General features: G+C 43.5%; 1 protein-coding gene across 6 annotated transcripts in view; it reads left to right on the top strand.

The window, feature by feature from the left end:
• The first annotated feature begins 20 nt into the window (after positions 1–20).
• The window catches only part of Dnajc7 (DnaJ heat shock protein family (Hsp40) member C7), a 35,642-nt gene continuing 22,057 nt past the window's right edge, over positions 21–13,605 (top strand). For 4 of the 6 annotated variants that reach the window (XR_015630639.1, XR_015630637.1, NM_213625.2 and 1 more), the window contains 1 exon segment: positions 21–112. Coding sequence is in view for 2 of the 6 variants with exons in the window: in NM_213625.2 (NP_998790.2) it covers positions 36–112 (77 nt within the window). In the remaining 4 variants the exon portion in view is untranslated. 6 annotated transcript variants of the gene reach the window in all.

Genomic DNA, 13,605 nt, shown 5'->3' with positions numbered 1-13,605 from the left:
GGCCTCCCACCCGGCTCTTTGGTCCCGGCGGTAAGATGGCGGCTACCGCGGAGTGCGATGTGGTAATGGCGGCGACCGAACCTGAACTGCTGGAGGACGAAGAAGCAAAGAGGTAACCAGGCGGTAGAGCCATGGAGGAGGCGAGCTTGCAGCTCGTAGCTTGGGGGAAGGTCGACTCGCCAGTGAGGCAAGCCCCAAACGTAGAGACGATGCCTCTCTTGCAGACAACCCCCCCATCTGAGCGGAGTCGATACAGGGACTCCCCCCCCCGAAGTGGTACACTTAGGGGGTCTGCTACCCCCTTCTGCTTCCGCCTAGCGGGGAGCTTGAGGCATGGTCTTGTCCTGCCGCGGGGAAGAAGGTCGACTTCATCGTTGAGGCCGGGTCTCCGAGGGGGTGGGGGGTAGGAATCCCAGAGGTCGGCTGCAGAGTGGGGGAGGCGTCGCGACGTCAGTGACGACTTCCTTAACATAGCCACGACCTCCGACTGCTCTGGTTGACTTATGTGCATTGTTGTCTGTCCTTACTGAGCGTCTCCAAAGCCCGCATTCTCCTCCTTACTTCCCTTTCCTTACTAATTACACTTAGTGGTCTTTAATGTGGGTATTAGGAGATTGTATGCCTACTGTATGGACCTGGTCGCCCCCTGATTACCATAGAAGTTAAAAATGGATAGCCAGAAGGGTCGGACGCTTCTTCAGTATTCCTCCCAAAAGCATTCTTAAGCTCAAGGAAGACAGCTGTTTAGATGCAGTTGGCACTGCTGGGCAGCTGCAGTAGCTCGAGATTGCCAGTCTGGCCTAGCCTAGGGAGCTGCTGAGTGAGTGGTTTTTCTAGAACACTCGGTGAATTCTGACACCAGCTTAAGAACAGGTTTTTGAAACCGGGGTTGGAACGCGCTTGGGAGCAGGCGTACTTGTTCTGCTACCAAAGGTGAACTGATTCCTTTATCAGTTGCAGATTAATTTGGTCCTTTGTTCAGGATGGACTTCAGTGCTCTTAGTCCCCTTCCCGTGTGTTTCATGTGTTCATACCAAGTCTGTAAGGTATGTCTTCAGTCTGAAAAATTTGTGGTGGTGAGCGAAGTCAGTTCAGGGGATCTAGAAATCAGTATTCCTGAGGGTTTGACTGTCCAGGTTAGAAACATAAGCTGATGCTTGGAGAGTTACAATGAATATTGTAGTTAGCGGGTGTATGGGAGTGCCTGTCTTGAAAGCTGAGTGGCTAGACAAAATGTAGTTGATCCCCTGAGCTATATCAGTTTGGCCTCGTCTCCTCTTATTTGAGTTTCCATGTAATTACAGTGTCTAGAGTTAAGCATCAGCAGCTCCTACATAACTTAAGGAATTGTAAAGTGAGAAAGGAAGCCCCTCACTAACACAGAGCTTAAATTTATTTTATTTTACTTATATTTGGTAAGAATTTAGTGCTTCTTACTGCTATAAATAGGGACTTTGGCCATATGTCATTTAAGGATCTATCCTACTCAGGGTCTATCTGTAGAGAGTGTAGAGGTTTGGACTTTAAACAGGTCTCTATGTAGCCTAGCCAGCCTTGAACTCAGAGATCCATTCACCCGCTTCTGCCACCCAAGTGCTGGGATTAAAGGTGTGCACCATGGGGGTTGGGGATTTAGCTCTGGTAGAGCGCTTGAGCAAGCACAAGGCCCTGGGTTCAGTCCCCAGCTCCGAAAAAAAGAAAAAAAGAAAAAAAAAAAAAGGTGTGCACCATGATGTTTGGCTAAACTTTGCTTCTGTGTCCTCTCTAAAGCAACTCCTTCTTAACCTGAAACAAATTAGCTTAGAGGGTATTTTGTCCTAAATGGTGATAAATGGTTCTGGAGAGATACATTAAGAAACTTAAAGGCTGAATGTGGTGGTAATCTCTGCACTTGGGGTTGGATAGCTGCCTTTTTGCGGAACTTCATGTGTTACCTGATATATATAAAATAACAGTTATTGGGGCTGGAGAGCTGGCTTGGTGGTTAAGAGTGTTGGCAGCTTTTCCAGAGGACCAGCTTCCAGTTCGATTCCCAGCACCCACATGGCAGCTCACAACTGTTTCTAACGCTAGTTCCAGAGGATCTGGCACCCTGTCATCGATATACGTGTGAGCAAAACATCACAGCACAAATAAATAAGCAAGCCGTTGTCTACCACCAAGTCAGTGTAACTGTAAATAAAAGTGAGAAATGTTCTTAACAGACGTATAAGGCTGGAGAGATGGCTCAGAGGTTAAGAGCACTGACTGCTCTTCCAGAGGTCCTGAGTTCAATTCCCAGCAACCACATGGTGGCTCATAGCCATCTGTAATGGGATCTGATGCCCTCTTCTGGTGTGCCTGAAGACAGTGACAGCATACTCATATATTAAATAAATAAATACATAAATAAGTAAATCTTTAAAAAAGCCAGCCATTTTATAGAGTTCATATTTTAGACATACTAAAGCTATTTAATTTTATATGTTTACTATAGTCCAGTTCTGTGTATAAAATCCAAAAGAAGATAACCTAAATCACTCTGACCTCTACCGTGTCACACATCCTTAGAAGAGTGAGCATTGGGATCTCTTGGTTTAAAAAACATTGTGTAATCTTTCCATTGTTGAAGATAGTAGAGATTTGGAAGTTTGGAAAGAAATTGTTTTATATTTTTCTTGTTTCCTAGAATACTCCTGTGCAGCCATAGCAGGTGATGGGGAAGGGCATCCCCTGAAGCACCCCTTTATTGTCTGGCACTGCAAGAACCCTTTGGCTAAGTCTCTGGTTACATCTTCCTCTTACCAGTTCACTTAGGGACACAGTAGCCTGTGAGTCCCTTGGAATGTTTTTGTGAGGCCCAACAGGAATTTTTCCTTCTTTATATCTTGGGCTCTAATGGATCTTGCTGCTGCTAAATTGTCACAGTCCCACAGAGGGGTAAGATGGGCAGAAAATTGAGGCATTGCACCTCCTAATTGCAACCTTTTCTGTGGCTGCATCTTCTTCAGTTTCATTGTGTCTAGAGAGAAAGAGACCTTGGGTGTTTGCACATGTCAGTTTGTCACAAATCTTTAGCCACAGCAGCTACAAAAGCAGAGTAAAAGATGCATTGAAAAGGTCTCTTGCCACAAAAACCACTCACCTCTCTTCTTTCTTTTTGTTTGTTCTTTTTTTTTTAAAGATTTATTCATTTATTATATATAAGTACACTGTAGCTGTCTTCAGATACACCAGAAGGAGGCATTGGATCTCTTTACAGATGGTTGTGAGTCACCATGTGGTTGCTGGGAATTGAACTCAGGACCTCTGGAAGAGTAGTCGGGTGCTCTTAACCGCTGAGCCATCTCTCCAGCCCTATTCTTTTCTTTTCTTTATCAATGCCGTGTTAGGTAGCCCTGGCTAGCTTGAAACTTGCTGTGTAGACCAGGCTGCCTTCCACCTCACGAGAGATCTGCCTGCCTCTGCCTCCAGAGTGTTGCTGACATTTGAACATTCCTATTAGGTCCTGTCACTTAGCTCTTCTGATTCCTCTGTGGATTAGGACTCTGTCTTTTGTTTCTCTATCCGCATTGCCGAGTGCACATCCCAGGTTTTGGAATAGTTATTTGTTTGCTACTGATTTTTAAGCCTTTTTGAACTTCATACCCCCTCCCCTTTCAGCCTGATTAACGTTAGGAATTTGTTCACCTCATAGAGTTCTAGGGCAAACAGCTAAACATTTCTTTAAGTCTGAAAGCTGAATGGGAATTTGTCTTTGACTTTGAAGTCAAATTAATGAGAAAAACTTCAAGTTCGTATGCTTAAAGTGTGGACCAGAGGTAAAGAGATGAGAGATAATAGAAATGAGTTATGTCTAAGGAAAGGGATAAATTTGGGAATACAGAACCCTGAATAGAGCAAATTATTTTAATCCTGATAATAACATGTAGAAAATTATTATAGTTGTTAGTGGAACAGAGGTAGAATATAGGAGGTCTCTTTTCCTGAATGTAATTTAGATTCACACCTTAACCAATATTGAATAAACTGAGCAGTTTTAGGGAAATACTAGGCCAGGTGAGTGGCAGTTGCTCTAGTGCTTAGTAACTTGCCAACAACAGGAATTCTGATTGGCCTGAAGCCTAGCCTTATTGTACATTCCAGCCAATCAGGGCTTGGCTTAGTCATTGAAGCTAGTTTTAAAAAAACTGAGTACTGGACTCTCCTTTACTTTCTTGCTCTAGGACTTTAGAAGACTGGAGAACAATGGTGGGCTGCTGTGTGGGCACCTTGTTGCCTGGCACAGAATCCTGTTGAGGATTCATTGTCTCTTCTTACACCAACGCTTATTCCTCATTCTCCAGTGTTGAGTGATGTGGAAGTTATGTAGAAGACGGTCCAGGTATTCTTTGAAACCGAGTCTCATCAGTAGAACAGAGTTCAGAGTGGTTTTTCCAGGGGGCCATTGTTTGTACTGGCGTGGCAGTTGCTTTCTCTCTCCAACCGGATGGAAACTGTAGTTCTAATTGTATATCATGATGGGCAAGAGTTTGCATGGATGAGCTTTGAGAATGGTCGTGTGGAGTGAACATGACCTTTCCAGTTTTATGTTAGGACCTTTTCTATTGGTGTTTGACGTGCGGGTAAGCTAGGTGGTCAGATCAGCAGTGCCGACCTTCTCTTCTGAATCTGTTACCTTTTGACAGTAGTGTCAGCAGGATTCTGCTGTGTGCTTGGACAGTTTGCTCTGAGAGTTAGCACCTGTTGAAATGAGGACCCAAGAGAACTCTGGTTTCCATATGTATACTCTGTATTCTCCCAAACAGCGCTCTGTGTGTGTGTGTGTGTGTGTGTACAGTTTGTGGCAGTCAGTCCCTTTCCTTTCACCTGTGAATCTAGTGATGGAACTCAGGTCCTCAGACTCAGCAGCAAGTGTCTTTACCCACTGAGCCATCTTGCCAGCCCTGGAAGCAGCCTTTTCTTAATCGTAGTTCCTTAGTACTAGATTACTGAGGGTTGCCGTCAGGATGAGAGATAATACCAGAGCTGTTAAGGTCAAGCCTGGACCCTGGTAGTACTAACAGCTGAGCTTAGCCACCATCTTCAGTAGCCACTTAAAGAGACGGGTCACAGTAAAGAACAGAGAGTTTATTCAGTGTGACCGTATTGGGAAGAGAAGCAGATAAAGAAGTTAGTTCAGTAACAACGTGCATAATAGCTAAGCAGTCCTGGTTAAGGTGTGGTCCTTCCCAAAGCTGACCCATCACAGTCTCTCTACAAAGTAGTCTGACCTCTGAGAGATGTGTTCCTCTTCTGTCTGTCACTAGGGTTTAGTGTATTCTTTCCTGTGGTTTAGAATTCCTGAGAGTTCTAGTCCATGAGACCATGTTTCAGCAAATAGTTTGATAGCTTGCAGGGGTAGGGGTGCAAGTAGCTCTTTTGAAAATACTCGTTCCTGTGAGGATGTCTGAGTTGTCATAGGGGACCCAAAGGAAGGAAGGTAGGTTCAGGGACATGAACATCAGCCTCAGGCGAACACTGAAAAGTGGGTGGCTTGTGCTCTGAGAATGACTTCAGAGAGGCTCAGTACTCTGAAGCTCTCCTTCCCGAGAGTAAGTGACAGAGAAGCAAATGCCAGAACCCTGTGTTGCCAGTCATTTATTGAGGTGGCTGCTTTTGTGACTGTCCTTATACCTTCAGTGATGGGAATTATTTCACGATTTGGATTGGAGGGGTTGGTGCATCACAGTCCTGTCCCCTAAGATATAGCCAGCTCCAGCCAGTGCTTGGTGTCCTTCTCTGCTCCAGCAGTAGAGAGTGCTGCTGCCTTGTGTAGACTTCACCACAGCGCCCTGCAATGTACTTGGCTCTCTGGTTCTGCCTCTGTTGAGGTTTCTCATTGAATGTCCAGAGTACATTTTGACTCCCTCTGTTCAGAAGTTTTCATCTTTGTCTTCTACCTTTCCTCTTTGGGAATAAGAGATTGTTTTGGGTTTGTTCTTTTTTTTTTAATAATTTATTTTTTATTTTATGTATATTGGTGGTTTGCCTGCTTGTATCTGTGTATGGGTGTCAGATCCCCTGGAGTTGTAAGCTGCCATGTGGGTGCTGGGAATTGAACTTGGGTCCTCTGAAAGAGCAGCCAGTGCTTTTAACCGCTGAGCCATCTCTCCAGCCTGAATTTTTATTTTTTGAGACAGGGCTGCACAACATAGCCTAGGCTGGCCTAGAACTCACTATATAGTCTAGGCTGGCCTTGAGCTTTGTAGCAGACTGCTTCAGCATCCTAAGTGCTGGAATTTTATGGCCTAAGCCACCTAAATTGAGCAGTTTTAGTTGCTGTGGGGTCTGTCCCAGCTTCCCACACTGCCAGTTGCCTGACACTAAGATCCATCTCAGTGCATCTCTACTGAACCTGAAAAAAGTTTGATTCCCTGGAGTGAAAAGAAAGCACAATAAAGAACCTTGGGATTAAAAAAGCAGGGAGAGGGGTTGGGGATTTAGCTCAGTGGTAGAGCGCTTGCCTAGGAAGCGCAAGGCCCTGGGTTCCGTCCCCAGCTCCAGGGGGGGGGGGGGGAAGCAGGGAGAGGGCTGGAGAGATGGCTCAGAGGTTAAGAGCACCGACTGCTCTTCCAGAGGTCCTGAGTTCAGTTCCAATTCCCAGCAACCACATGGTGGCTCACAACCATCTATGAATAAAATAAATAAATCTTAAAAAAAAAAAAAAAGCAGGGAGAGACAGCTTCTGGGTAAGGACCTGAATGAACATCAGGCAGCTTTCCTGTGGCCAGTGCTTGCCCCATCTCTGGCTGGTTAGAAAGCATCCACACACTATCTCGCAGGCACCTCAGTGTTTATAAATTCTTTTCACAAGTCATATGACTTTCACTTACATACATGAATGTTAAATTGAAGTTTCATTTTTAGGTTAGAATTGATTTTAATTTTTAAATATTATTTAGAAAAATAAAGTGACCTGGTGGTGGCATGGATTAAATGTGAGGCTATTGGGCTCTTTTACTTTATTCTCATGAAGGTCAGAGAGAGTACAACATGAAACAGGCCTTGTGACATGCCACTGGGGACAAGAGGTCTGGGGAAGGGGGAGGAGGAAAGAATTTCTACTCTAAGACTAGCCAAAATCCCGTAAATTCTGTAGGGTGGAGGATGTTTCTAGATCAACAAGCAGCTAGTAAATTTGATTGACTAAAAGAAAGGAGGTGCCACAATCTTAGAGCGAGATAACATTGTAGAGGACAGCAAATGAGGATCACAATCTTAGAGCAAGATAACGTTGTAGAGGACAGCAAACATAATTGCAACATGTGGGGAGTCTTGATTTCATGGCATTTGGTACACTGCAGTCCCAACAGCCATGAGGAGAAGGGAGATATTCCTCCCCCACTAAGTTTTTCTCTAAAATCAAAGGCTCCTGAACACTTCTTTACTCTCAGAAAATTAAAGCATTTTGCCTTTAGACTAATGTTACCTGAGAATTGGGGTTCCCTTTTGTTGGTTTTTGGCTTTATAGATAAAAGAATTAAACAGTAGAGTCAGAAGAAAGCTTTAAATTTGAGAGAGAAATCATAGGTTAGGCAAGATGAGAAATCTGAATCTCTGAAGCAGTCTGGGTGTGGTGGTGCACACCTTTAATCCCGGCTCTCCGGAGGCCGGGCAGAGGCAGACCTGTTCTACATTGTTCAACTATGGCCAGGGCTGTGTTAGAGAGAGGGGATTAACTCTTAAGAGAAGGACAGCAATGTAATATGGGCAGCTTAGAATGTCATTCCTTGAGATAGAACTCAAATTCTGTTCTAACCTGGGAGAGTAGTTTTCCTTAGTGGGGGTCATCTGTCACCTTCACCTTTTCATATTTTACATTTTAAGGAGTGGCAAAGCTGATCATGAGGGAGAGGCTCCATCTTCAGTGACCTCTAACTTGCTAATGTCTGTCTAACCACTTAATAAGAATTAAAAATATACCAAGGAGTGCCAAAAAAAAAACAAAAAAAACCCTCAGCAGGTCAGAAAACTCTGGAGTGTGCCTCATTTAAACCACTGTATCTCTCTTGACCTGAACCATTATTAGTATGATTGGAGAAGCTCAACTTGATGAAACAATGTTTGTGCCAGTTTATTTTCTGTTGCTGTCATGAATGCCTGACCAAAAGCAACTTGAGAAGGAAAGAGGTTATTTTACCCAACAACTCCCAGTTCACAATCTGTTGCTGAGGGAAGTAAAGACAGAAACTTGAGCAGAACCATGCAGTGCTGCTTCCTGGCTTGCTCAACCTGCTTTTTATTACAAGACCACCAGCAATGGCATCACTCCCAAACTTGCCTACTGGAGAGTCTAGGAAGACATTTTCTCAGTTCAGGTTCCTTCTTCCCAGATGACTGTAGCTTGTCTCAAGGTGACCAAAAAAAAAAAAAACTCACCCGTAGTGTATTCTAGCCAAACATTTGAAGTAAACATAAGGTTGCAGTGTTTGTCATTTAAAAATCTAATCAGTGTTTCCTGGGTTGCAAATGTTACACCGTAGTTTTCCATACAATGGCTGAAGTAATTTTTCCCTTCCTCCCTTTGGGGGAAAAAATTAAAACGATAGAGCTGATAAAGAGTCTTACCCTAGGGGCTGTGGCAATGGTTCAGTACACTGGCTGCTTTTCCAGAGGACACAGGTTCAGTTCCCAGGACTCAGATGGCAGCTGACAACGGCCCTTAACTCCAGTTACAAGTGATCAGAACTCTCTTCTGGCCTTAGGGCCCTAGGCATACAAGTGATACACAGGTGCACACGCAGAAAAAACAAAAACTTTATACATTAAAATTTTAATTTTTAAAAGATGTTACCTGTGGCTGTGTGTAAACACTTGTGTATGTACACGGTCTATGGTACACATGTGGAGGACAGAGGACAATTTTGGGGAGTCAGTTTGCTCTTTCTACCATGTAGGTTCCAGGGATCAAAATCAGGCTTTGTGGTGTCTACCTCTTGAGCCATTCTGCCAGCCTAAAGAGGTTTTTAAAAACTGCCACCCAGGGGCTGGAAAGATGGCTCAGTGGTTAAGAGCACCGACTGCTCTTCCAGAGGTCCTGAGTTCAATTCCCAGCAACCACATGGTGACTCACAACCATCTGTAATGAGATCTGATGCCCTCTTCTGGTGTATCTGAAGACAGCTACAGTGTACTCACATACATAAAATATATAAAAAGATCTAAAAAAAACCCAAAAAACTGCCACCCAGTGAATCTAGTATCTGACAGGCTGACTAAAAGTTTTCAAATGTCTTTGTAATTGCTAAAAAGTTGACCTAAGGCAGAATTGCTTAAGCATTTATCTTAGAGGTATTTAGAGAGAAAATGGACATTTTTTTTTTTTTGAGCTGGGGACCGAACCCAGGGCTTTGCGCTTCCTAGGTAAGCGCTCTACCACTGAGCTAAATCCCCAGCCCGAAAATGGACATTTTTATAGGGGATCTATGTTAGGATATGGTGCACTGTCAGCCATGATATTTTAATATATTTTTAAACTTTTTTTTTTTTCCGGAGCTGGGGACTGAACCCAGGGCCTTTTGCTTGCTAGGCAAGCGCTCTACCACTGAGCTAAATCCCCAACCCCTAATATATTTTTAATTTAGTGAACTGAAAGTGTGCAAAGTTGGCTGAGGATCATAAGCCTAAGTTGTCTGATTTGATCACATGATCCTGCAAAGACCTGTGTGATGCCAAATGGTTTGGCAGTACTTGTGGGAGTGTTTAGTAGCAGCAGATTCAGAGAGAATATACCTACAAACTCAGGCACACGGATTTTAACAGATGCAATGTGGAAGAACAGGTTTTCAAGGCTGTAGTTTTCTGACTGGTGGAAAAAAAACCAAATACATTTAAAAACAGCAGTGTATATGAAGAGAAAACTTTTTGTTTGCTCACCTTGGTCAGGAAGGATGCTGATTTGGGGGTGATCATTTGAATGCATACAAAGAGAATCCGTTTGCAGCTAGGCATGGTGTCACACACCTTTAATCCCAGCACTGGGGAAGCAAAAGCCAGATGAATATCTCTTGAGTTCAAGGTTAGCCTGGTCTACATATTGAGTTCCAGTCCAGCCAATGCTACATAAAATGAAGCTTTATCTCAAAAAACAAAGGAAGAAAGGTTTGCTCACGCACATACATGTATGTGTGTGTTGCCATATATGAGTATAGATGTCACAGGACAACTTTTAGGAAATGCTTCTCTCCTATTATTTTTTTTTAAGATTTATTCATTTATTATATATAAATACACTGTAGCTGTCTTCAGATACACCAGAAGAGGGCATTGGATCTCTTTACAGATGGTTGTGAGCCACCATGTGGTTGCTGGGAATTGAACTCAGGACCTCTGGAAGAGCAGTCAGGTGCTCTTAACCGCTGAGCCATCTCTCCAGCCCTCCTCCTATTATTTTTAAAGAATTATTTATTTTATGTGAGTACACTGTAGCTGTCTTTAGACCTATCAAAAGAGGGCATCAGATCCCATTACAGATGGTTGTGAGCCACCATGTGGTTGCTGGGAATTGAACTCAGGACCTCTGGAAGAGCAGTCAGTAGTGCTCTTACCCGATGAGCCATCTCTCCAGCCCTCCTTCCATGTGTTGAACTTGGTGGTAAGCACCCTTACGGGATGAGCCATCTCACTGGTTCGGTAGCTATTTTCAACAGAATTGGTGTTAGTGATTCACATCAGAGTCATTTCCAACATTCTTGAACCAGAGCTGTTGTGCTTATAATGTTTGGAGTTGACCCAAGGATTGGATGGGAAATTGGATAAGCTATTTTATGTAGCCAGGCCTCTTGTTGCAGGCCTATAACCTCAAGCTATTTAAGTGCCTGAGTTGGGAGTTCAAGGACAGCTTGAGCATTTAGGGAGATCCTGACTCTAAAAGTATAAGGAAAAGTGTGATATAGCTCAGTGGTACAATATTTTAGTTCCTAGTAAGAAAATAAAATATTCTGTGGTCATTGCAGTGATATATACATGTATTGAAATATTATGTTTTATCTCACACATAGTTATCTTGGGACAAAAGTAAAATGTTTAAAATAAAAATTTCAAAGACAGGGGGGCTGGGGATTTAGCTCAGTGGTAGAGCGCTTACCTAGGAAGCGCAAGGCCCTGGGTTCGGTCCCCAGCTCCGAAAAAAAAAAAAATTTCAAAGACAGACCAGACAAAACAAGAGAGCCAAGAACATAGGCTGGGTTCTGCATGCATACAGGGTCCTGAGTTCAGTTCAGCATTAATTAAGATGGGTACAGTGCACAACTTAGGAGGTTGAGGTAGGAGGACTAAAAAAAAAAAAAAAAATTCAGGAGTGAGTGCTAAGCAAGGTATCTAAACCACAGAACCAGCAGTCTCCCCTTTCCTGAGCCAGAGTTCCAGGGACACTGTGGACATCTTTGTTTGCAAAGGATCAGGTTGAGGGCAGCCCCTAGTCTGTCCCATCTCGGTTTGCAGAAAGCACTGACGTGCATCTCTTCTGTTGTACGCTTCCATTCAGTTTGCTTCCAGTGAGTAAGTCTAAGTCATTTGAAAAAAATAAAATTCAGGGTCATTCTTGGCCTTGCAGTGAATTTGAGGTCAGCCTGAGCAAAGCAGATAAAGCAAATGAAAACAAGGAACCTGCAGAGGCTTCTAGCAGTTATGAGGCCTATGCAGTTACTGTGGTACCTCCCTGTATTACTGTGGTATGTGACTGCTGCTTTCTTTGTTGGAAGGCAAGTGGAAGGCTCACCACAGCATTGCTTCAGAATGCCTGTGCTTCAGAATGTCTCGATTGAATGTCAGGAAGTATTAAAAGCACGAGATGTATTACAGTTGTTATACCAGTTCTGGGTATAGATATTTTGCTTTAATATTTTAGGGTCTAATCTGAACTTAATTTTAGGTTTTTATTGGGTTTTTGTTGTTTACTTTGTTTGGCCTTTTTGAGCCAAGATTTCACTAGATAACCCTGCCTGGGCTGAAACCTCTACGTGTAGACCAGGCTACTCTCAAACTCCTAGAGATCTACCTACCTTTGCCTGCTGAACACTGCAAATTTAATGTCGTGCCCATAGAAAACAATCTCAATTCTTTCTTTCTTGGTACTGATGTGTTTTAGCAGGTTCATATAGAAACCTGATTTAGTCGTCAAATGAATTAATAACCCTGGCAGCAGTGACAGATGCCACCTCCTCCAGGTTGCCCTCAGTCCCAGGGTTAACTAGCTCTTTGCCAGACCCACTTTGACATCCTTCTGTCACTTTGCTGCAAGGGCAGCTTGAACAGTGTCAACCTTTCTCAGTACTTGAGAAAAGGTGGGACTTGAGTTATTTAGCTCTCTGGAATTGTTCCTGATTAGGCCCCAACAGATTCCAAAGATCCCCTTTTTCCTCTGCTGGTCTTAAAGGGTCAGGCCCATTGGTCTTGTGTGTTTGGGGAGGTCCAAAATGATGATGGACTCCTCTTTGGACACAGGACCTGGATACAAAAAATTAGCATTCAGCCTAAAAGCACTGAGTGCCTAAGCCTAGCCAGCTATGTTTCTATGAGAATTCATAAGTCCTTTTCATGAAACTGTGGGGATAGCTAATCCTGGCCTGATGTGCAATGCGAGGTTAAAAACGTGGCGACTTGTCACAGCACAGTTCTTGTTCCTTTTGCTGTGGGCTGACTCTACATTGCTTGCTTTGTTTGCTCTAGAATGGAGTCTACTCACTATTTACTAAAGTGGAATGCGATTCTTGGGGGAGGAAGGTCCATCCACTGGGGCTTGCATCTTAAAGAGAAAGGAGCCCCGCCCTTCTGTGATGATTGCTAGGGGCCTCATTATGCTTGAGTAAACCCAGATTTCAGTCCTAGGACAGATTTTTTTTCACACCAGAGCTGTTTTGTGTCTTAGTTTAAAGTTTTTTTTTTTTTTAATGGTCCTTGCCTTGCTTCAATAGTGCAGACCAATTTTAAACTTCTTATCAGCATTGCAGAAGTGAGCATTAGAACGCTTAGGTATTAGACTTTGGATTCTGACAAACATGGCCACTCCCTGACCTTGGACAAGTTAAATTCTAGACTTAAGTTTCTTGGGGGGGGGGGGGGAGGTGGCATCATGACAATGAAATTTACTAACTTGGCTAGTTGTGCATGGAAGTTGTGACTCCAATACTTGTTAGCAATTCCTCCTGAAATCGCCACATTTGGTTTACCTTAGAAGCCAGCAGTGCACTCAGGCACCGTGGGAGCAGTGTGGAGGAAAGACCACCGCCAGTAGTAGCTCTAGGTCCTGTTTCCTGTTACTAATAAGCTTCATGCTGCTGGCACAGTGGCTGAATGCTTTGGTTTTCCTCAAGGATCTGGCTATTCTTAGTCACTGCTGACTGAAGGAGCAGCTAGATTTTAGTTGCAGATGGGTTAGTATCCGTGCCAGAGTTTACTGCGTTTCTTCAAAGGGGTTTTTCAGCTTCTGGAATCCCGTTTAGGGGAAGCTCATGGACTCTCTTGGTGTGTCTGCTCTTAAAACATAAGCTTTTCCTAGAGTTTTTGCTTAATTTATGTTTAAAGGAATTTAGTATATTGCATTGAAAGATTTCATTTGAGACTCCTAAGCTTTGCAGTGAGGGA

This window comes from Rattus norvegicus, chromosome 10 (assembly GCF_021556685.1).
Source record: "Rattus norvegicus strain SHRSP/BbbUtx chromosome 10, alternate assembly SHRSP_T2T, whole genome shotgun sequence".
Taxonomy (NCBI): domain Eukaryota; kingdom Metazoa; phylum Chordata; class Mammalia; order Rodentia; family Muridae; genus Rattus; species Rattus norvegicus.
Note: the sequence above shows the minus strand (reverse complement) of the source record. Positions and strands in the feature narration are given on the sequence as shown.